The sequence below is a fragment of the Mizuhopecten yessoensis genome, unplaced genomic scaffold (genome assembly GCF_002113885.1).
Source record: "Mizuhopecten yessoensis strain PY_sf001 unplaced genomic scaffold, ASM211388v2 scaffold3229, whole genome shotgun sequence".
NCBI classification, from domain to species: Eukaryota; Metazoa; Mollusca; class Bivalvia; order Pectinida; family Pectinidae; genus Mizuhopecten; species Mizuhopecten yessoensis.
The window spans coordinates 2,764,038-2,789,972 of NW_018404940.1; the positions used below are offsets into that span (position 1 = coordinate 2,764,038).

Consider the following 25,935-nt stretch of genomic DNA (forward strand, 5'->3'; position numbering starts at 1 on the left):
GTTTTCATTTGAAGGAGAAAAGGGTATACTCTGCCGGCAGTATTTTTGTTTTTAGCGAAGCATTTCATTTTTTGTGAAGAAAAAGAAGAACAATGGCTTTGAACAAATTGCCAATCAATGCTTTGGATTTAAAGAATCAGAGGATTTTAATGCGGTTTGTATAATTTCCGTATTTTACGTGGTGATCCGTTAATTAATACATTTATTTGCACGAGGAAACGATATATTTTGAGGATGCACTCGGCTTTCTGACCTTGACTTCCATCAAGGACGGCTTGAATGTCATCTACATGGGGCTCTGCACGGGGAAACACGCTTTATATGATATCTATATTGTTTTCTTTCCCCAGTCAGACTCGGGATTAAAAAAACGAGTGTGGACTGGATAGTAATCAAAACGATCATAGACCCAAACATGTAGTGTTTTTTAAGTGCTAGTTTAGTTTTAGTTTTACTGCAGACAAGAATATATCCTGCCCCTCACCCGCNCTGCGTCCTCTGTCAATATAACTTTTCTCGGGTCGATAAATCCAGGTATCGACCTCAGCCAAAGGCTATAATTGAATAATATTAACCTGCTGTTTTTCTAAAAATAGTAACATCAAGTCAATATCCCAAATCGGCAACCTCCACGTGATTACCTATGATCCAACCATTGAGATTGTAGGAAAATATGTGACCAGTGCTCCAGATAACTTTTGAACATGTAGGGTTTTTTACCCCTTCCTCTCCAAAGTGGAGGGGTGAAAACTTAAATTTTGAAAGATGAAGTGCTTTAAAAGCAACGTTACCTGAAAATGTTGAAAGACGTTGAATCATTTGTATGTGTTAAACTTTTAATATAGGGTTAAGAATGACTCAAATTCATATTTTTGTGTTGTCTAGACATGTGGTATTTTATTTCGATTTCACTGTGAACACAATCACAGTGAAATGGAAATAAAATGACGCATATCTATTTAAAATGGGGTCGGAAAATATCATAATAGGGTGAGGATGGAAAAAACATTTCCCGTGGCTGACGTCACGGTCCAGACTGTTGGTCAAACGGATGGCCAAACCTTGTTGAACTTGAAATGTTCGTCGTGCTCCAAACACAAGAAGGACAACGTTTCACATAGGGCTGCTCGAATATTCAAAAAAGTGCCCTTACCCGACATGAACAATCAGAGTATCACTTGTCCGCTATCGAAAGTATCACAAAAGAAACTTCAATTAAAAAAAGAAACACGCTTCGTGAAACGGGTCACAACATTAATGGAAGACATCGACGATGTTGAAGATACTGAGAGTAAAACAGATGACTGTGCTAATTCTGTATTTAGGACAATTTACTACGCAGCGAAAGAGATGAGACCAAGTGACAAATAGCGATTGTTTTAAAAGCGCCATGATTCAATTCTCGCTCATATAAGCGTTTGTAACAGGAGTACTATGCAAGCGTCTCAGTGACTCACTTGTAAGCGTATTATAATTTGCTAAATTGGTCCCAGAGACTGACGCAATGTTCCGGATTTTGCTTGCGTGAATTAAGCAAGTTCATTTTTTTCTTTTGCGTAATTTGTGAACTATCGTGCGTGAATACGCATTCACGCAAGCTATCTGGAGCACTGCTGTATAGTCCACTATAGCTGCGATAACGTAGTTTTCTGACGACGAGAGATTTTTTTTTATATATTGCGTCGTCAGAGCTAGGAAGCGGTCCTATGCCAACTAATGGAGCAAAATCAAAAGTGTTAATCTGTAAGATTGCATATAATTCACGCCTCATATGAGTATAATGTTATCAAAATATTGCATAATTGTTGAAAAATCGAATCCTTACCCATGTAAAAACTCTTTTACAAAATAAACAAAGTCCGTCTTGGGAAAAAAAATAGAAACGACCGCCATGACAGATAACGCGTGATGTTATCTCAATTATCCTTTCTATATATGGCCTGCATGGCCAAATATAGTATTACTACTGATGCCGCCATGTTTGCTACAATTTCCATATTGGGTCATGATACCCATATTTGGACGTCTGACACATATTGGAAGAGAGACGAACTTTCCAACATGGCGGTCAATTCAGATTTCGATTACGCTTGCTACGTTAACTTGATAATTTAACGACATTTTCGGCAGAGGTAAAGTTGTGCAGGATATCAACAGAAATAGTTCATACTAAAACCTTGTTTATGGATGCGGACCAATGTGCTGTCAATTAATTCTAAAATCGCCCTGGTGTGATTCACACCGGGCTCGCTCCATTACAAGGCATGGGATCGATTTAATACCCGGCCGGGGCAGAGGAGGCCGGGTATTAATATTAGTACTAAGTCCACTAGTGCCTACTTTAAACCGAACTCATGATTGGTCAGGTTCAGCGGTAACACTAGGTATCCACGTGTTATCGGTTTCTGCGCACTTAAGAAGCAGCACATATCGGTAGAAAACCATTGAAATTACGGATGACTGTTATAGACATGTACACCTTCTACAAAAAGAAACAAAAAACTAGCAACATAAAACTGTATTTAAAAAAAAATTGGAACAAACATTTTTTAACAAAATCTCCCGTCGGAATTAGCTCTCATATGTTTCCGTGTGTCTATTTTGATTTAGTGTTCAAAGATAGATAACTCGAATACAATAAAAAGGAATTCTCCACAGCGGCTTGCACGAACAAAAGCTTTGTTTGGAATAAAAAAAATATATCTTTGATCGTCAAATTAATTATCAATTTTCTTTTTTTTAAATATCACATTTTTTTTTATTGGTTTTTCAATATATATGTCAACTTGAACGAATTCATGTAATTTTATAAATTTATTTATTTAATTTATCTAGTTATAATAGAATCTGTTTTTATGTTTTGTGCAGTCTTATATCGGTGTTCGTTGATGGTAAGTTATTTCTCATTTTATTCTGTTTAAAATTGGTGAAAATTGAAAGTTCATTGCATTACAAGGTTTACGTTTCACTGAAACAGTGTTTATCGATAATAATATTAAAATGTCTCCTTTGAAAGTGGAAAAAAAATTGCAAGGAGATGTGGCTTCATTTGCATATGATTTTTTCGTACATTTGTCAGACTACAAAAAAGACCAGTTCATGAATAAAATATAGCACTGTTTTATCAGGTATGGGTTCATTTTGAGCAAGAGAAAAAGTGTATTAAGCAAAACTGCATATTTGTGCGTGTTTTTTAATCAGTGATTAATTCTTATGTTTTCCAGACAAACTTCCGGTAATTTTTGTGTTAGTTTACAGACGATGGTCCAACGTCTAAAATATCCTTGTGTAGTCTCCAGGTGGTCACGTAGTAATGAGATATAGCTTGATAAAATGGCTGTGCGGAAATATATAACGCACGGAAACCTATGACTAGACGATATATTATATATAATTTGCATGTACCGGGCCAGGTGACTGCTGGTGATCAGGAAGTCCACTAAATATGACCATAATTGCAGTCTACAAAATTATGAGCGGTCGACTGTTTATGGTCAGTTATGGTTGCTCTATAAAACATGAGGATTTCATATATGATATTTTGTTATATACATACCATATTTGCCGTCATTAGCACCCTTTCCCTACAAGAGCCCAAAGCCTCTGTCCCTTTTTCAGGAAAAATTGAAATTTTATAGACCTCACAGAACTGACTGGGCCTTTACATATAGTCAAAGATTCATAGTACATGTATACACTTCAAATTTAAAGCAAGGGTTTATGTCGGGTGATCATGGCCGGACTTCCCGTTAAGCAGATGAAGTAACCTCCAGCCACACCTGAATATTTCATAATGTCCTTTCGTGACAAGAACAGTTAAATTGCACAACTTTTTCTTTCATAACTTACATTTGACGTCACTGATAAGTCAATGCCCATGTTATTGCGAATATCGTAGTATAAACAATGACACATTAACTAAAGGACCCACAGCAGGGGTGAAAAAATCCAATTGCCCAACGCCTGGGACAACCAATTTTGGCGCTCGGGCAAGTGCCCAAAAGGTGGCTAGTGCATTAGAATAGTAATTAACACATGTTTTTACATGTGTTTCTCCGTTTTCCCAAATAATAATTAACTTAATTGGCTGTATTTTAGTGGAAAACACTAAAGTTGCCGGTAGAAAATTCAATTCAGAGAAGTTTTAAGACTTTAAGGCCGATGAAAATAACTGAAACTCTAGCTAAAACATAGAATAGGATTAGATGCAGGATTTTCTTGCCTATTTAATGATTATAGTACTAGTTAACTACAGAAGGACATCATTTTGGCCTGAAAAGCGTTTTAAAACAGGAATTTGCATTAGTGTGACTAATAACCGGAAAAATCTGGATCTGAATTGTCAATTATCAAGAATATTAAAAAGTAAATAATTTTAGAAAAAAAAAGAAAAATGAATACATCCATCACTGCAATTAAATAGTGAATAGTTTGTATTATAATAATTGCAAATAGGGAAAGAAATAAAAAATCCTATTATTTTGAAAAATATGTTTTATGTCTGTACATGTATATAATATGCATTTTACATGGGGCAAGGAGAAAATGTTTTTTGGCAAGTGGATTTCTAAGGTCTACTTGCGGGGGGCAAGTACTCTGAAATTTTATTTTACACCCCTGCACAGTCGATTGCGTCCTGATTTGAAATGTAACAATGATGTCTGTACATTTTATAAATAGGTGTTTCACCAGTATCAATGTATCTATTTGACATTTTTCAGAGTTGACTTCAATGTTCCTTTGAAAGATGGGAAAATCACTAACACTCAAAGGTAAGTTCTGATAAAACTTGAATAACATTGTGTATATTTTCTACTTTGGTTTTCAAAAGCATATTACTGTTAATTATTTGTACATATTGATACTGATATGCGTTCAACATAATTGGTCAAAAGGAGCTATCGCTTATTCGAGAGATATTGTATGGGTGCTTGTTTTTCTATAAAAACATAATCTTGCAAATTTTCCTGCAACATTATTGAGGTCAAAGGTCAAATAAGTGTCAAATCATCAGTTAAATAATGTCCAAGCTACAGCTTTCGAACTGTTGAAGATATTTTGATGAAACCTTAGGTATGGTTGCATCAGCAACATAAGGTGCACCGTATAATTTAATTTTAATTTTATAACAATCATGAAACAAGTACTATAACCTATATTAAGCTCTCTTGTTGGCCTGGATGTAAGCACGCAGGGGGGTATAAATATCTGAGGAAACCAGAGTGCCTGGTGAAGTACACAGGGGGTCTAAATATCTGAAGAAACCGGAGTGCCTGGATAAAACCCCACATGGTCGGACACTCTGGTTTCCAAACCTTTTCATTTCTGATCGATTGGGGAATCAATCCCCGGCTGTCTTGGTGAAAGGCGAGTGCGCTCTCCACTCTGCAAACCGAGCACCAAGGTGCGCAGTACGTTATAATTTGGACACAATGACTTTCACCTCCAGATTAAAAGTCGATTAAATGCAGAAGTTAAATAAAATCTTGTCTGGACTGTAAATTTTGAACCATAGATGATATTGTTGTGAAACTTAAACAATGCCGACTGCATCACCCACAAAAGGTGTGTAGTGCACCAAGTTCAGGTCACCGGAACATTCGTCTCTAGGTTAAAGGTAAAAGAAATGCAAAGCAAATATGTATTTATATAAGCTGATAATTGTCAAAAACATCTTGAGTCTGCTATGCTCATTGTGTTTATGAAGGTGTCAGCCAGACGTCAGATAATTCTAGGCTTAACGGCAGTATCATTAAGTACCCGTACTGTTACCCTGTTGTAGCTGTATTATTATGTTGTGTGCATATTCATTGTTTCTCGACAGTGTTTGAAATAGTGTTTTAGCGGAAGTGTTTATTCACTGGTTGCGTAAAACCATATTTCATCATGGCAATATTAAGGGGAAATCACATGGCAGATTCTTGACCATCTTTAAAGATATTCAAACATAAATAATTTGGTTTTCAAACAGCAATCATAATAAGATGGATTCAAAATTTTCTTCATTTCCAATCGATTGAAGAGTTTCTCTCGTTTAGTTTTTTGTAAAATTAACCTTAGTCTTAGGAATTTTTGTCTTGAGTTAAAAACCAGCTTCAGTACAATGGCCCGGGGAGAACCCTGGATTATCTTAAAGTGTTTGAATCATATCCAAGAAGAGTTTGTGCTAAATGTTATTTTATTAGTTCATTTAAAACACATTTTGATGTCCATACTCAACTTGTAGTTGTGTTTATCAGAATTGTAGCAGCTTTGCCTACAGTAAAACATGCTTTGGAGAAGGGAGCTAAAAGTGTTGTTTTGATGAGTCATCTTGGACGTCCTGATGGTCGTCACCAGGAAAAATACTCACTGGCTCCTGTTGCAGAGCAGCTAAAAACTCTACTCGGCAGGTATGGACATGACATCAAGCACCATATCAGAAGGTTTTGACCAACAGAAGAAAATCTATAGTAAACAAATTACTTTAATTGCAATGCAAATTCAAAATATCAACTCTCTAACCACAGTAACTTATATAGTGGAATCTTATAAATCTGAATTAGAAATAATTTTTCCAGAAAAAACCAAAATACTGGACTAATAAAAAAATAAGCTTCCAGTTTATTTATATATTTTTTTTAGACATTTTGCTTATTCATAGATTGTTTCAGCTTTGCTGGAAATCTGAGTTGAATTCTAAATTACCTCACTGGTTTACATTGACAGGGATGTCAAGTTCTTGTCGGATTGTGTCGGTGCAGACGTGGAGGCCGCATGCGCAGACCCTGCCCCAGGATCAGTCATCCTACTGGAGAATCTGCGATTCCATGTGGAAGAAGAGGGCAAGGGCGTGGATAAGGAAGGTGCTAAGGTACATGAGATAGGCCATTTTTAGGTCACCTGAGCTTTGCTTAAGTGACCTATTCTAATCGCTTTCCGTTTCGTAGTCCGTCGTGCGTAAACTTTTTACATTTTCAACTTCTTCTCAAGAACCAGTGGATGGATTTTTTTCAAACTTGGTCAGAATTATCCTTGGTAGATGAGGCTACAAAATTGTAAAATTGGGATTCCCTCATCAACCCCTGGGGCCAGGGTGGGCCCCAAAGGGAAAATTAACCAATATTTCAAAAATCTTCTTCTCCAGACTCCGAGGTACTACAGTGATTTTCTCTGCATGGAAAGAAAGATCATCAGGGGCTTTATTAAAATTGTAAATTTCAGGACCCCCGAGCTATCCGTTCTCCCTTGGGGAGGGGGTTAAGTTTACTATAGTTTATATAGGGAAATAACACTTTTGGGTATATTTTTACAACTTTCTGTAGGAAATTATTTTTACTTGGTGAGAATTATCCTACGAGGAAGATAATTTCAAATTGTAAGATTGGGATTCCTACCCCAACCCCTGGGGCCAGGGCAGGGCCCCAAAGGGAAAATTAACCAATATTTCAAAAATCTTCTTCTCCAGACTCAGAGGTACTACAGTAATTTTCTCTGCATGAAAAGAAAGATAATCGTGGGCTTTATTTAAATTGTAAATTTCAGGACCCCCGAGCAATCCGTTCTCCCTTGGGGAGGGGGTTAAGTTTAATATAGTTTATATAGGGAAATAACACTTTTGGGTTGGGTATATTTTGACAACTTTCTGTAGGAAATTATATTTACTTGGTGAGATTTATCGTTGGAGGAAGATGGTTTCAAACTGTAAAATTGCGATTCCTACCCAAATCCCAGGGGCCAGGGCAGGGCAGGGCCCCAAAGGGAAAATTAACCAATATTTCAAAAATCTTCTTTTCCAGACTCAGAGGTACTACATTCAATTTCAGTGCATAAAAAGAATGATCATCTGGGGCTTTATTTAAATTGTAAATTTCAGGACCCCAGAGCTATCCGTTCTCCCTTGGGGAGGTGGTAAAGTTTACTATAGTTTATATAGGGAAATAACACTTTTGGGTATATTTCATCCATTTTCAGCAGAAAATTACTCAAACGTAGTCAGAATCATCTTTGGTGAATGAGGGTATTACATTGTAAAATAAGGATTCCTGCCCGATCCCCAGGGGCTAGCGCGGGGCCCCAAAAGGAACATTTACCAATATTTTAAAATTCTTATCCTTTGATGACATGAAAAGTATTGTATTTTACTTAGTTTACATGCTGATTTCCACATCACATCTAAACAATAAAATAAAGCTACCAGTACCTATGATATAACTCAGGTGACCGCTAAGGCCCTTGGGCCTCTTGTTGCTATTTATGTGTTCCCTGATTTTGAGATTTTATCGGTGGTTTTTGTTATTTATGTGTTCCTGTATTCACAGTTTACTGATGAAAAAATCATGAGAATTTCTCAGATTCAGCCCCAGGTTGCCAAAAATGTTTAAATATTGATTTGTTGTTATCATATGAACCTTAATTCATTGAAAAGTTGATCATGAATGGTAACCAAAAACACTGACAAGTTTTTCAATTACACTTTCAGGTATATCAGCGTTGTGCTGTCTTTAATAAGTAGAAAGGAATTACCACGGCGATCATATATATACCCTAAATTCATGAATTCAAAAATGTTATCATTGTATAATTTATTTATTAGCTCACCTGGCCCAAAGGGCCAAGTGAGCTTATCCCATGGTGCAGTGTCCGTCGTCGTTCGGCGTCCGGCGTCCGTCAACTTTTTCCTTTAAAATGCTACTTGTCCTGAATGGCTCAGAGGATTTTGACCAAATTTGGTCAGGAGCATCATTGGCCAAAGGGTTCTCAGTTTTGTATAAACGGAGGGTATAACCCCCCTGGGGGCAGAGGGGCGGGGCCAAATAAGGGGAAAATAGGTAAATCTTTAAAAATCTTCTTCTTCTCAACCAATAGAAGGATTTTGACCAAATTTGTCCTAGAGCATCTTTGGACAAAGGAGACTCAAGTTTGTATAAACGGAGGGTGTGGCCTCTTTGGGGGCAGAGGGGCGGGGCCAAATAGGGGAAGTAGAGGATTTTTTCTCTCCTACTATACAAGTGAAGGGATTTAAACCAAATGCAGTCTGAAGCTTGGTCAGGAGCATCATTGGCCAAAGGGTTCTCAGTTTTGTATAAACGGACGGTATAGCCCCCCCTCGGGGCAGAGGGGCGGGGCTAAATAAGGGGAAAAAAGGTAAATCTTTAAAAATGTTCTTCTTCTCAACCAATTGAAGGATTTTGACCAAATTTGTCCTAGAGCATCTTTGGACAAAGAAGACTCAAGTTTGTATAAACGGAGGGTGTGGCCCCTCTGGGGGCGGAGGGGCGGGGCCCAATAGGGGAAATAGAGGATTTTTTTTCTCCTGCTATACAAGTGAAGGGATTTTAACCAAATGCAGTCTGAAGCATGATTAGGGACAAAAGAATCAATTTTGTATAAACTGAGGTGTGTGGGCCTCCTTCTAAGGGCAGATGGGTGGGGCCCATTAGGGGAAATAGAGGAAAACATCAAATATCCTTCTCCTTTTGTACCGATGAAGGGATTTTGACCAAATTTGGTCTGGAGCATCATTGGCCAAAGGGTTCTCAGTTTTGTATGAACGGAGGGTATGGTCCCCCTGGGGGCAGAGGGACGGGGCCAAATAGGGGAAAATAGGTAAATCTTTAAAAATCTTCTCCTCAACCAATTGAAGGATTTTGACCAAATTTGTCCTAGAGCATCTTTGGACAAAGGAGACTCAAGTTTGTATAAACGGAGGGTGTGGGCCTTCTGGCGGCATAGGAGCGGGGCCCAATAGGGGAAATAGAGGATTTTTTTTCTCCTACTATACAAGTGAAGGGATTTAAACCAAATGCAGTCTGAAGCATGCTTAGGGAGAAAAGAATCAATTTTGTTTAAACTGAGGTGTGTGGATTCCCCTTCTTTGGGGCAGATTAGTGGGGCCCATTAGGGGAAATAGAGGAAAACATTAAAGATCCTTCTCCTTCTGTACCGTTGAAGGGATTTTAACCTAACCAAACTTGTTTTAGAGAATCTTTGGGCAAAGGGAATTGAATATTTATAAATGGAAGATGCAACTTTGTTACTTGTACTCCTTTGATAAACCTGAATGGTACTCAGCAGGTTTTAAATTGAAAAATAAAATACCAGGTGAGCTATTAAGGCCCCTGGGCCTCTTGTTTTGAACTAGTTGCTGAAATCTGAATGTATTGTATTACAGGTGAAATCAGAATGTATTGTACTACAGGTGAAATGTAAATGTATTTTATTACAGGGGAAATCTTAATATATATTGTATCACAGTTGAAATCTTAATGTATTGTTTAACAGGTGAAATCTTAATGCAATGTATTACAGGTGAAATTTTAATGCAATGTATTACAGGTGAAATCTTAATATACTGTATTACAGGTGAAATTTTAATGCAATGTATTACTGGTGAAATTTTAATATACTGTGTTACAAGTGAAATTTTAATATACTGTATTACAGGTGAAATCTTAATATACTGTATTACAGGTGAAATCTTAATGCAATGTATTACAGGTAAAATTTTAATATACTATATTACAGGTGAAATCTTAATGCAATGTATTACAGGTGAAATTTTAATATACGGTATTACAGGTGAAGGCTGGAAAGGAGGCTGTCGATGCATTTAGGGCCTCACTGTCTAAACTCGGAGATATTTATGTAAACGATGCTTTCGGCACTGCCCATAGAGCACACAGGTAATTCTTATGAAATCTGTTTAACAAGATATTTAATGCAAGTAGATGACTATTGAAGCATCAACACCTAGGATTCTGTTAAGTTGAATTTTATGACGTCATCAAAATTGTCTTCATCACATGATAACCACAATACAGTTACTGAGATATACAATGGACAAAGTCTTGGTAACAATAAGTTCTTACTCAGTATTGAAAGTCCATGTTTGCTGTAAATGGCTACTTGTAGGCTCCGCAGATGAGCGATGTTAATGATTGCTTGGTGATGATAGTTTTGAAATTCTATTGCAGTTCTATGGTAGGTTGCCAGCTGTCAAAGAGAGCTTCAGGATTTCTCCTTGCAAAAGAGCTCACCTATTTCTCCAAGGCACTGGACAATCCTGAAAGACCTTTCCTGGCCATTCTTGGAGGGTAAGGACCTGTTTTAAGTACAAAATACCAGACTTTAACAGAATATCAAGTTCCGCAGATTTTTTTAACACAGCATCTATAGAGGTGAATTTTCTGTTTAAGGGAAAGCCCAGTGAGGGTATGATTTTCAGTTTTCATGTGTTCAAAGAAAGGCACCAACGTAAGTTTGATTGGATGTTGGAACTTAAGGATTTATTTATTGCTATTTAATGATTATTAAAACAATATAAATGTATTCATATCTGGAAACCAAAATTAGCAATGGTTTAATGTAGTTGAATGAAGATATTTGTTGAATGCTTGTTAAGGTTTTAGTGAAGTTGAAATGTGCTAAATATTATGAGTATGAATGATGATTTTGGCTATAAGACTGGTGATGTAGATTAAATGATAGTTTAGACTTTACGATGTTGTATGTTGAACAATGGTGTATGTTGTATGATCGGTTGAACGAATGTTAAGGCTGTAAGGTAGGTTGAATGGAAACATGGATTGAATGATAGTTGAAGTTGAAAAATTGTGTTTGTGTATGATAGGCAGAATGAATAGTTGTATGGTTGTGTAAATTTCATGATATGGTGATTTAAATTATGATAGGTCGGAGTGATTTAAGTTGTATGATAGGTCGGAGTGATTTAAGTCGAATGATAAGTTGCAGTGATTTTAGTTGTATGATAGGTTGGAGTGATTTTAGTTGGATAATAGGTCAGAGTGATTTTAGTTGGATAATAGGTCAGAGTGATTTAAGTTGTATGATAGGTCGGTGTGATTTTAGTTGTATGATAGGTCAGAGTGATTTTAGTTGGATGATAGATCGGTGAGATTTTAGTTGTATGATAGGTCGCAGTGATTAAAGTTGTATGATAGGTCGGTGTGATTTTAGTTGTATGATAGGTCAGAGTGATTTTAGTTGTATGATAGGTCAGAGTTATTTTAGTTGTATGATAGGTCAGAGTGATTTTAGTTGTATGATAGGTCAGAGTGATTTTAGTTGGATGATACGTCGAAATGATTTTAGTTATATGATAGGTCGGAGTGATTTTAGTTATATGATAGGTCGGAGTGATTTAAGTTATATGATAGGTCGGAGTGATTTTAGTTTTATGATAGGTCGGAATGATTAAAAATTGACAAATGTTGTTAAAGGGCAAAGGTGGCAGACAAGCTCCAGCTGATTGAGAATATGTTGGACAAGGTCAATGAGATGATTGTGGGTGGTGGTATGGCCTTCACCTTCCTCAAGGTCCTCAAAAACATGGAGGTGAGACTCAAATCATACAAACCAAAGTTTGAATCTCGTCAAACAAAAAATGAAAAAGTACCTTTGATACCTACAATATTTGAGATATATGTACTATTTCTTTTAATTAAAAATTAATATTAAAGATATTTCCATAGAAAATGTATGACACAAAAGTGATTATTTAAAAAATTAATGATTTGGTGAACTTCTCGATGTGTCGAACTAATGGCAAAGTCAAGAATTTTTCATTTACATACCACTACGAATATTCTTTTTTGAATCAATTTTTTTATAATTCAAATTTCACGCTGCTTCAAAGTATAGTCACTAATCAAGGCTCATTCGTTATAAAAACATTGACAGTTACAACTAATTAATCCAAGTGAAATAGTCCACTGGTTATTTTAATAGCATAGGCTTCAGAAATTTTATTGACAAAGAAATGTTGAATTTTATAAGAAATCCAATATTCATATTTAAAATTAAATGTATTTGCCTGCGTTTCATCACATATTTAAAAAATCTCTTTCTGTCTTTTTTAATAATAATAATGATTTGAGGTTCTTATATACCGCTTTATCACAACCTAGTTGGTAGGGCGTCTCAAAGTGGTTCACAAATTATTATCCGTGGTTATAGGGCCTTTGCAACCAGCCAATATCTTTCTCAACTCCCTGGGGAGCATACAGCCGGTGCTGCCATTTCGGTGCTCACAGCTATCATTCTACATTTCTAGCACTCCCCAACCGCGTGCTCATTTACAGCTGAGTAGACTGGAACAAGCAGGGTAAAGTATCTTGCTCAAAGGTACATCACAGTGCCGTGCCGTGCCGTGACTCGAACTCCCTACCCTTCGGTCATGAGCCCCGTGTCCTACCACTAGATTACCGTGCCTCCTCAACATTTTACAGGATCTTGATGTTTTATATTCGTGAGTCGAAGTCCAAATTTTTCAAATTTTTCCAGATAGTCCAGCAAAGTTCGAAACATCGAAGTTCGACTATATAATGATTGTTTTTGTTTGCGTTGCAGATTGGGAACTCTCGGTATGATTGTGATTTTACGTTACAGGTTGGGAACTCTCTGTATGAATGTGATTTTATGTGACAGATTGGGAACTTTCTGTATGATTGTGATTTTACGTTACAGATTGGGAACTCTCTGTATGATTGTGATTTTACGTTACAGATTGGGAACTTTCTGTATGATTGTGATTTTATGTTACAGATTGGGAACTTTCTGTATGATTGTGATTTTATGTTACAGATTGGGAACTTTCTGTATGATTGTGATTTTACGTTACAGATTGGGAACTCTCTGTATGATTGTGATTTTACGTTACAGATTGGGAACTTTCTGTATGATTGTGATTTTACGTTACAGATTGGGAACTTTCTGTATGATTGTGATTTTACGTTACAGATTGGGAACTTTCTGTATGATTGTGATTTTACGTTACAGATTGGGAACTTTCTGTATGATTGTGATTTTACGTTACAGATTGGGAACTTTCTGTATGATTGTGATTTTACGTTACAGATTGGGAACTTTCTGTATGATTGTGATTTTACGTTACAGATTGGGAACTTTCTGTATGATTGTGATTTTACGTTACAGATTGGGAACTTTCTGTATGATTGTGATTTTACGTTACAGATTGGGAACTTTCTGTATGATTGTGATTTTACGTTACAGATTGGGAACTTTCTGTATGATTGTGATTTTACGTTACAGATTGGGAACTTTCTGTATGATTGTGATTTTACGTTACAGATTGGGAACTTTCTGTATGATTGTGATTTTACGTTACAGATTGGGAACTTTCTGTATGATTGTGATTTTACGTTACAGATTGGGAACTTTCTGTATGATTGTGATTTTACGTTACAGATTGGGAACTTTCTGTATGATTGTGATTTTACGTTACAGATTGGGAACTTTCTGTATGATTGTGATTTTACGTTACAGATTGGGAACTTTCTGTATGATTGTGATTTTACGTTACAGATTGGGAACTTTCTGTATGATTGTGATTTTACGTTACAGATTGGGAACTTTCTGTATGATTGTGATTTTACGTTACAGATTGGGAACTTTCTGTATGATTGTGATTTTACGTTACAGATTGGGAACTTTCTGTATGATTGTGATTTTACGTTACAGATTGGGAACTTTCTGTATGATTGTGATTTTACGTTACAGATTGGGAACTTTCTGTATGATTGTGATTTTACGTTACAGATTGGGAACTTTCTGTATGATTGTGATTTTACGTTACAGATTGGGAACTTTCTGTATGATTGTGATTTTACGTTACAGATTGGGAACTTTCTGTATGATTGTGATTTTACGTTACAGATTGGGAACTTTCTGTATGATTGTGATTTTACGTTACAGATTGGGAACTTTCTGTATGATTGTGATTTTACGTTACAGATTGGGAACTTTCTGTATGATTGTGATTTTACGTTACAGATTGGGAACTTTCTGTATGATTGTGATTTTACGTTACAGATTGGGAACTTTCTGTATGATTGTGATTTTACGTTACAGATTGGGAACTTTCTGTATGATTGTGATTTTACGTTACAGATTGGGAACTTTCTGTATGATTGTGATTTTACGTTACAGATTGGGAACTTTCTGTATGATTGTGATTTTACGTTACAGATTGGGAACTTTCTGTATGATTGTGATTTTACGTTACAGATTGGGAACTTTCTGTATGATTGTGATTTTACGTTACAGATTGGGAACTTTCTGTATGATTGTGATTTTACGTTACAGATTGGGAACTTTCTGTATGATTGTGATTTTACGTTACAGATTGGGAACTTTCTGTATGATTGTGATTTTACGTTACAGATTGGGAACTTTCTGTATGATTGTGATTTTACGTTACAGATTGGGAACTTTCTGTATGATTGTGATTTTACGTTACAGATTGGGAACTTTCTGTATGATTGTGATTTTACGTTACAGATTGGGAACTTTCTGTATGATTGTGATTTTACGTTACAGATTGGGAACTTTCTGTATGATTGTGATTTTACGTTACAGATTGGGAACTTTCTGTATGATTGTGATTTTACGTTACAGATTGGGAACTTTCTGTATGATTGTGATTTTACGTTACAGATTGGGAACTTTCTGTATGATTGTGATTTTACGTTACAGATTGGGAACTTTCTGTATGATTGTGATTTTACGTTACAGATTGGGAACTTTCTGTATGATTGTGATTTTACGTTACAGATTGGGAACTTTCTGTATGATTGTGATTTTACGTTACAGATTGGGAACTTTCTGTATGATTGTGATTTTACGTTACAGATTGGGAACTTTCTGTATGATTGTGATTTTACGTTACAGATTGGGAACTTTCTGTATGATTGTGATTTTACGTTACAGATTGGGAACTTTCTGTATGATTGTGATTTTACGTTACAGATTGGGAACTTTCTGTATGATTGTGATTTTACGTTACAGATTGGGAACTTTCTGTATGATTGTGATTTTACGTTACAGATTGGGAACTTTCTGTATGATTGTGATTTTACGTTACAGATTGGGAACTTTCTGTATGATTGTGATTTTACGTTACAGATTGGGAACTTTCTGTATGATTGTGATTTTACGTTACAGATTGGGAACTTTCTGTATGATTGTGATTTTACGTTACAGATTGGGAACTTTCTGTATGATTGTGATTTTACGTTACAGATTGGGAACTTTCTGTATGATTGTGATTTTACGTTACAGATTGGGAACTTTCTGTATGATTGTGATTTTACGTTACAGATTGGGAACTTTCTGTATGATTGTGATTTTACGTTACAGATTGGGAACTCTCTGTATGATTGTGATTTTACATTACAGATTGGGAACTTTCTGTATGATTGTGATTTTACGTTACAGATTGGGAACTCTCTGTTTGATTGTGATTTTACGTTACAGATTGGGAACTCTCTGTTTGATGATGAGGGATCTAAGATTATCCAGAAGCTGATGGATAAGGCGGCGGCCAAAGGTGTGAAGATCCACCTCCCCGTAGACTTTGTGACGGGCGACAAGTTTGCAGAGGATGCAGCCATTGGTCAGGCTACTGTCGACACTGGAATCCCTTCAGGACATATGGTAGTCTTCATAGCATTGTGCAGAGTTGGTGTTTCCTTCCTGTACACAGCAGTTGGGCAGCCGAGTACTGGCTGCTTCCCCCAGCAATAAGTGCTTTATTTTTCCAAAATGAAGAAAAACTGATGAATTTCATCCCAACTTCAAATAAAACTTTGCTATATTTTCCCAATTCATGTAAAAACAGGATGTTGTAAATTTCAGTAGGAAAAAAACATATTTAAACTAAATATCTATTATTTTTTTACAACAACAAAAGTTTCCCATGCTTAGATTTGGTTATTCTTTTAAGATATTCTAAAAGTTATACTAATATAACAGAGCTTCCTAATTTCTTTCTCCCTGGGGCTCTGCCTCAAATTGATATATCAAAATAATTTTTTGTCAGAGTATCATATTTATTACTGCAAGTGGGTTGGTCCGAAATTTTCATAGCATATAAATTTGTTTAAAAAATTCACACATGTTGGAGAGTCATGAAAAAGATTGCTTCTTTCACTCAGAAATACTGGAAATTGAGTAGCCGAGACCAGCAAATAAATAAAGAAAGGGTATATATATATATCTTCTAAATTTGAGGAGGGAGTAAAAGAAATAACTAAAGCAATGAAATGGAGTTTTTGGCAAGAAATGTGTAGATGAAGCATATTAAATAGGTTTTATAACCAGAGTTTTTTTTATATAAATATCTTTATCTTTTATTGTTACAGGGGCTGGACATAGGAGAAAAGTCGTCTAAAGATTTCACTGAAGTTATAGGAAGAGCTAAAACTATCGTCTGGAACGGGTAAGGTGAAAAATGAAGAAAAAAAAATGAAAAATAATTTCTCTATGTTTCTGTGCAGCTGGAACATTTTATTTTGCAATGAATGAAGTAATACTTTTCTCTTCTGGTAACAATTTAATGCTGTTACACCTGTCTGTATTTAAGTGATAAGCTACAAAGCTTATAGGTGACCGAAGGGTTGCGGGTTCAAGTCACGGCACGGAATGGCACCGTGTCGTATCCTTGAACAAGATTCTTTACCCCGCATTTTCCAGTCTACTCAGCTGTAAATGAGTATTTGGTTGGGTAGTCCGAATTATTCTGACGTTTTATCGACTTTTTCATATCGGTCTGTCGTCGATTAACGTCAGAACTCAGGCCCTCTATAATATGCGGGAAATATGCGACCCGCGCCCGGAGCGCACTTCAAACTGATATTTTAGAAACAAATCGTCACTTTCACACACATGTCGCACATGGATCTAAAGATCTATTCTTTATGCACTAGGTGGTATCAATAACATGTTTCAAAGATCATTACGAAAAGTATTTTCTAACGTTTTCTATACCAACCCATGTTTTTAATGGAAATTAGGCCATGAGCAATGTCACATGACTTGACGAGATCTCGCGTTACCGAAGGTATTTCCCAACGTTATGACGTAGGCCGGCGAGGTTTTAGTCACGTGGCATTAGAAGGCGGGGCTATCAAAAAACTAGAGTAAAACAGAGTAAGTTAGAAAAAATATGTTTTTAGTGATTGTATTGGTTGTTTGAGGCATGTTATGTATGTTCATCTTGTGCATAAAGATTAGATCGTTCGATCCATGTGCGACATGTGTGTGAAAGTGACGATTTTCTTCTAAAATATCAGTTTGAAGTGCGCTCCGGTAGTATATAAAAATTACAGTAGTAAACAGCATACAGTATATAGTAATTACAGTAGTAAACAGCATACAGTATATAGTAATTACATGTGAATGGCAAAACTAACATTAGGCAAACATGGATTTTATCAGCAATGGGTGAATATTTGACCTGATGAAAGTTTCCTGGTACAATGTATACAGTATTTAAATATATCTGAAGTCACACCTGTCTGTTACAGTCCCCCAGGTGTGTTTGAGTTCCCTAACTTCGCTGCCGGGACAAAAGCTGTTATGGACGCGGTGGTGAAGGTAACAACAAGTGGGGCCACAACCATCATTGGTGAGTTACACCTACATATCTCCAATATGGTCCGCTCAACGTCTCAAGTGACCTATTGCGATCGCCTTTTGTCCGGCGGCATCCGTCGTCCGTCCGTAAACAGGGGCCTGAGGGGCGGGGCCAAAAAGGGTCAAATGGACTAAAATTTCAAAAGAATTCTTCTCAAGACCCAGATATGTTTGAATCAAATTCTCTTCATAGATGGAAGGGTCTTAAGGTGCTTTACCAAAATCGTGAATTTCTTGACCCTGGGGTCTCACGTTTCCCCCTGGGGAGGGGATAAACTTTACTATAGTTTATATAGGGAAATCACATTTTGGACCAACATTTGTTTAATTTCCAATGGAAGTAATTCAATTTAGGTTAGTATTATCAGAATTAAGTAGCAGTTTGATAGTCTGCACATATGAGCCCTAACTGACCCCCAGGGGCTGATGGGTGGGGCCAAAAAGGGTTGAATTGACTGAAATTTCAAAAAATCTTCTCCTCAAGACCCACATATGGTAGAATCAAACACTCTTCATAGATGGAAGGGTCTTAAGGTTTATGACCCTTGGGTCTCACGTTTACCCTCTTGGGAAGGAGGGGGGGGGGGGGGGGAAAAATTTATTAGGGTTTATAATGGCAAATGATATTTTGAATATTACATGTTAATAACTTGATTGGAATTATAACCCTGAGTTGACAGTTTGATACTTTGAAATTTTTGAGCCAGCCCTACCCCAAGGGCTGTAGGGTTGGGCCCAAAAGAGTCAGTGTGCTAAAATTTCTTCATTTTCCTTGTTTAGAATCGGAGGTGCTAGTTTCAAATACTTTTTAGTCTTAAATCTGTATGCTAGATATTGAATAAGGTGGTTTTATTGTTTTTTGTCACTTTGAATAATATTTCTGTTCATGTTAAAAACCACATCAACTCTCTGTATAAATATATCAGGTGACCGTTAAGGCCCATGAGCCTCTTGTTTTAATTATTCAGGAACACAATGTGTAAATGATTTCAAATTCAATCTTGTCTGGAGCCTGCTTTACACCCAGTGGTAGGATTGAAATGTCAACCAATCGGGTTTGGAAGGATGCATATTGAAAGTTCAAACCCCAATAATGAGTTGTCAGTCATAATTTTAAAGTATTGGCTACGCACAATGTAAAAAGGTGAAAGAGAAAACAAAACATAATGCTTGTAATATTTATTTTTTATATTTTTTTGTTTTAAAATTTGAATCTTGCCATAACAGGTGGTGGCGACACAGCTACATGTGCAGCCAAGTACGGTACGGAGGCCAAGGTCAGCCACGTCAGCACTGGAGGTGGAGCCAGTCTCGAACTGTTGGAAGGTAGGTCATCTATAGGTCAAATGAATGAAATCTAATATTAATACAAATGGTTTAGGTATCTAGAGGTCAAAGAAGGGTGGAAAACGTAGTATGAATTGTAGATTATCCAGATTTCTACGTCTTCTTCGATGTAACAACACTTTTCATTGGTCAATAACCATGGACTATTGGACGATAGACAGTGTGCATACATGTATTATTTTCCAACAGACTAACACTCTTCCAGAAACCTCCCCTGCACATGTAAACAAGTGAACCGTAGGACTGGTTTCCTTTATTGAACCAGGGCAACGTATTTAATTTTGACTTGATAGCATATCAACAAAAAAAGGTTTCTATATAACCTCTAGGTATACTTTAAACACTGTTGAGTTGACGATCAAAATGGTCTGCCTAACTTACCACGATGATGACTTGAAATAGTGTCTGAAAATCTGTCAAATACTGATTTTATGTGTTGGCGCGCGATGTCAATAGATTGGTGGTTTTGATTGATTGAAATAAACATCTGGCATAGCGCATGACGTCAGTGATTATTGTTAATGGTCTGTCTGTCAACCAAATGGCAACTGAAAATGAAAAAAAATGCTTGCTTAGTATATCCAGGTTAAATAGAGAAAATAAGACAACTGCCCACAAGGTCAGAAATAATAAAAACGTGCAGCTTGTTAGGAATTACGACATAAAGGTATCACATGATAAATTAAGTATTTGTTCCCAACATTTTCTCACCCTGGTTACATATTCCACACTATTACACATACTTATGTTGATTATTTCTTAAATACACAATATATATCTATTTATTTTACTTATACTTATCTATGAATATCTTCTTCTCAAAAACCACATGGTCAATTAAAACCAAATTTGGTAGGAAATATCCCTAGGGGATGATGCTTCAGATTTGCAAAGGAGAATGGGGGACAAAAAGGGACAAATCATATAGGGCCGGTAGTTTGCTGGCTAAGAGAACTGTAACTTTATCCCATATTCAAGGTCACAGGGGTCAAATTTGTTAGAATATCCAATTGACATCTAAAGAACCAAAAAAAGCCTACTTTATAATATTTAGCCAGTAGCTTTCTGACAGGAAGTTTGTGAAAAGAAAAGCCATTTAAAATAAGAAAATGGAAAATCAGATTACAGCTGTGTGTAACATGACATTATGAATACTCGGGGTCAGATAAGACAGGTTATATTCTGTATATTCATCTTTGGGTCAGATAAGACAGGTTACACTCTGTATATTGACCTTTGGGTCAGATTAGACAGGTTACACTATGTATATTGATCTTTTGGTCAGATAGACAGGTTACACTCTGTATATTAATTTTGAGACAGATTAGACAGGTTTCACTAATATATTTATATATTTATTATACAAATGATTCATTGTTTTTCTGTGAAAGAAAATGTTTGTACCTTGAAAGGGTGATCTGATAAATACACTTCTTGTCTTCCAGGTAAAAACCTACCAGGTGTTGCTGCCCTATCAGATGCCTAGACTTCCTCTGTCCCTGTGTACATTGAACTTTGACCTCTACATGATGAGATTTGGCAAAACTTAGAAGCTATACCAAGTGTAAGGTGGGAGAAAACTGCAATGTTCTATAGGTCGTCTATTGGCCTAGTTGCTGCACTTTCCTGTGTTTGTGGTGGATATTGGACACTTCAAGATGCTTGCAGACCTGGAGGTATTAACCTCCAAACTAGAACAGCTAGGTCACCAGAAAGTTTGTTAACCCAGGCCTGGAGGTGATAACCTCCAAACTAAAACAGCTGGGTCACCAGAAAGTTTGTTAATCCAGACCTGGAGGTGATAACCTCCAAACTAGAACAGCTGGGTCACCAGAAAGTTTGTTAACCCAGACCTGGAGGTATTAACTGTCAACCAGTTGAAAGTTTACACTCCAGCAACAAACCTTTAAGCTTAAAAGCTGGGTCACCACAAAGTTTGTCAAATAGCAGAAGATTTAGAAACCAAGGCAACCACTTCAATGTGAAAACAACTCAATCGCTTGAAAGTTTTCCATACAGAGGAACATTCACAAGGCAACAACCTCCGCACTGGATCATTACGGTCAAGTTAACCAACCAACTTTTTTATTTATACTCTGAAATATTACTTCCATTTTTTGGATAATATTTTGGTCAAAGAAAAAACTATTGATTTCAGCTTATTGGTGCATTTGAAAGAGCTTAATGGCTTTTAGAATTGACTTTATTGTGGCTTTGTTATTGGGCTTATTTAAATGCAACAAAATACTGTATACAGGGAAATTTTCGCTGCAGTTTAATTATTGCCTTTTTCACCCTCCTCAATGATGGCGAATTTATCATTATAGCGAATATAAGTAAATAGTATTATAAACATAGTAATTTGATGTGGAGGGCAAAATTAACATCAAGTGAAAATTGATATCATGGGCTAAAGTTTGACTTGGCGAAAAATTTCCGTATGCAGTATCTGCAGAACACCTTCTACGTTAATACATAACATTGCTTACTCATTTGGTATAAAAGCTATATATATAGTCTTTGGATATTAATAAGTTGTTTTTATTTATGAAATAGCATCCACATGTGCAATCCTGATAATGTGTTTAAGCAATTGATTTACTGGTATTTCAAACATTTAAGTCTTTGATAACTGAGAAATTTTAAGTTAACAAAGTTAAAAAAAACAATTGGGTATATGTATGCTTTCAAGACTGGAAATTTCTCATGATTAATGTCAATTGTATGTCTACAGGACATAGTGCTAAATGTCTGTCAATGATGCATGCTGGACTGGTTTCCAAATTACAAATGAATTTTGTCCAAAGTATGTAGTTTTAGTAGTTTAAATAATAGGAGTTACCTCCCCTCGATCTGAAAAATATTCTTATTGTTCATCGCATCTACTGTTGATTTTTTTTTTAACAATAGATGATTAGGTGGCATATTATCATGTAAGTAAATTTTGTCTTGTTGTTGTTTACTAAGTATGTCCTGACATGTAAACATTTAAATACAAATTGTTATTTATCATGTCATATTAAAATAGCAAAAAAATCACAAAAAATGTTCTGTCATATTTTGTACAAATTGGAGATAGAAATACTAATTGAAAACAAAGATTTAGAAGGGAATTTCTAAGCAAAATATTTTTCAATAAGCATTAATAAATAATATCATCATATTGAAAGAATATGGATTTCATTTTACTACAAATAAATACGAGATTTTCTAAAATTAATTGTTTATGAGCACGGGTGTGAGTAAGGCTGATGTTGGACTTGAGGATATTATCAACAAGAGGGAAAGAGTGCCAGTATCCCTTACCTTGATATTTAAGCAATAATTGCAAAACATTCTCATGAAAAGTAATGTTGCAAATAGGATCCCATCGATCGGGCAGACCCTGGAGCCATCCCCAGTGTGTCCAAATCTTAATGCTGNGGGGGGGGGGATCTCAGATGTTAATGAGCCGGTTAATGATCCAAGGCGTAATCTGGAAGCACGATTGTGTTTGTCTCTTCATGCCCAGCAATTTTATATCCGCTTTAAAGGTGTGGATCTCAACCATTTCTGTGGTACATGACTTTTTGTATGACTAAGTTGGGTGGGGCAAATCCCAAGTCCAATCCTGGTACCTTATCTGTTTTAGAATTTTCATGCCACACAGTTGCATATTGTATATGGTTAAAACATGTGATGGGAATCTCAACCATATCGGAGTTAAAACACAGTGCTAAGTCACCAAGTATGGGGCCAATCTGGTAGCTCTGTGTATTTGTGTCTATATGCTCAGCAACTGTATTTATTGTTGAGGGTGGAAATCTCCACTGCTTCTTAGTGTGACCCCAGGAACTAAGTCTGTTAGGGTGTGGCAAGAATCAAGGATCAACTCTGATATCACCATTGTGTTTGTCGCTTTATGCCCAGCAATTGTATGACACAGGAACTAAGTCACAAGGGGTTTGGCATCTCCAGGGGTGGGGCCTTCTCTGTAGTATATTTGTATTCATGTCAATATACTCGCCAATCGTATATATGGTCATAGGGCGGGATCTAACATTAACCAAACTCTTTTTGGTTTCACCCCTCAGCACAGGAGCCAGTCATGCAATTGATACAAATTTTAATCCCCGCCACCTAAGAATTGTTTGTATACATGTTATTATATGTACATGTAGTGTGTAAGTAAGTGTTCGTCCTTTATGTTAGGTTCAAATGTTTTAGTATCTCAACTAAATTTACTAAATTTATGAAATATGATGAAAGAAAGTGACAGAAAGATGAATGTTGAACGAAAACCCTCCTATGAGAGGACAATACATTGTAAAGGGGGAAGATCCCAGGGCTCCTCAACCCTGGCTTCCTCCGTAAACACTTGCCGAGGAAATAAAATATTTGAAAAAAAAAAGAATTTTTCCAACAAAAGATGGTTGATATCCATCTCATTGTTCAAGAAAAAAATCACTAAGAGCAATATGGCCCAATTGTCCAACGCCTTGGTCCTTCCATTAGTACAATTTTGAATCTGTACCACATAAGAATGCTTCTAACCAAATCTGATTGATATCCATCTCTTAGATGGATCCAGTGAAGGGTGGTGTTTCAGGCCCTCAATTTGTTAGTTTACCTGGCAAAAAGGGCCAGTTGAGCATATTTTTCTGAGAATCCAAAGGGCTAAAAGAAATGGTATTTGGCCAGTAACTTACTGGCATGGTATGCTGCAAAGGTCAGATGTGTTTAAATACTCAAAGAGGTGTTTCTGAAGAAATAACAGGCCTAGAATCATGATAAGTATAGCCTGTAGCTTGCAAAGTTACAAAGTTTTCAAAAGAATATGGTCATTAGAGATATTCAAGATTGCTGTGGTCTGAAGAACGAAAAGGCTTACAGTCAAAACATACTGCTCCTTGTTTGCTAACATGGAGTCCATGCTGCAATATTTGGTCGCAAGAATCAAATCTCTTAATAAATTCAAACTGCTTCTGAAGGAGAACCAAAAGGCCTGCAGTTATGTGCTGATATGTTTCCAGTGCTGATATGGAGTGAGTGCTAACACGTTTGGTTGATAATCAAGATCACATTAGTCAATTATGTTTTAACAGTTTCTTTTGACAACCAAAAGTCCCAGAGTCCCTGGAAGTAGCCAGTAGCTTACTGGGACCGAGTACTACAAAACATTGAAATGATAAATAGCATTGGCCAATATTTTAAACATCTGACATGAAGTTTATGACAGCGCGGCTAACATGTCGGGACGATGCCGTGGGTCCAATAACGCACAAGACAAATATTTCAAAAGGTCAGGAAGCACTTTACAAAAACTGTAAATCATACAGCTTTAATCTCCCAAATGTGCCGGCTTCAAGGAAACATGTTTGACATGTAAATTTATCACGTTTTCATTTAACTATTTTGCACAGCGGTTGCTTGCTATTCTGCATATGCACCGAAAAGGGACGCGGTCTCAAACAGCTGTAATGGGAAGACAGCCAAAGCTATGTGAGACACAATGGATAGCTGTAATGGCTTGTGCTGTTCACACCTTCATGTCTTCTTTTACAGTCGTGGCAATCTCTAGGCGAGCTTTAGTGCCGAGAATGGCTAGCATCGGTTTCGGTGCGGCGACTGTTATCCAGTGTTCAAAGAAAGTATACTAAAACAAATTTTCCATAGAGTACAGACAAATGTTTCGCTGTGCCATTTTTTTTTGTGTCAAAATATTGTTTGTACATTTAAAAAAAAGAAACTTTTATTTTTCAAAATGTTGACCTTGTCGCCTCATTTGCATACGATACTATCGGGCGTTTTTCAGACAACAAACAAGACTGGGTCAAGTATACAAGTATGGGTTTATTTTAAGTTCCGGGCAAACTGATGAAGAAATAATATTTTCTTGACCCTTATGGATGAAACAGTTAGATTTGTCGTTTTCGTCTCTGTATGTCTGGTATTATATAGATATGCAATGTCACTTCCGTCCTTCGTATCTTACGTGAAAATCATGAGACGTGAATTAGACAAACAAACGAGCATGTAGAGCGCCTGAAAAACGTTAACAATGCGGAGTTCTTTGATATTCTAGCGACAGTTTTCACATTCCATGGTTCTAGTGCTAATTATCCTTCCGCAGTACAATCGACAAGGCGTCACAAACAATGTGACGTCATGTGT

At 36.5% G+C, this 25,935-nt stretch overlaps 1 protein-coding gene across 1 annotated transcript; it reads left to right on the top strand.

Annotated features, from left to right (window-relative positions):
• The first annotated feature begins 12 nt into the window (after positions 1-12).
• LOC110447183 (probable phosphoglycerate kinase) lies at positions 13-21,474 on the top strand. Its single transcript, XM_021492709.1, has 12 exons — positions 13-154; positions 4,722-4,772; positions 6,240-6,392; positions 6,709-6,853; positions 10,561-10,664; positions 10,956-11,075; positions 12,222-12,336; positions 16,276-16,455; positions 17,163-17,239; positions 18,327-18,427; positions 19,663-19,761; positions 21,228-21,474. Exons 1-12 carry the CDS (start codon positions 93-95, stop codon positions 21,266-21,268), a joined length of 1,248 nt encoding a protein of 415 aa, XP_021348384.1. The 5' UTR covers positions 13-92; the 3' UTR covers positions 21,269-21,474.
• Positions 21,475-25,935: the final 4,461 nt, after the last annotated feature.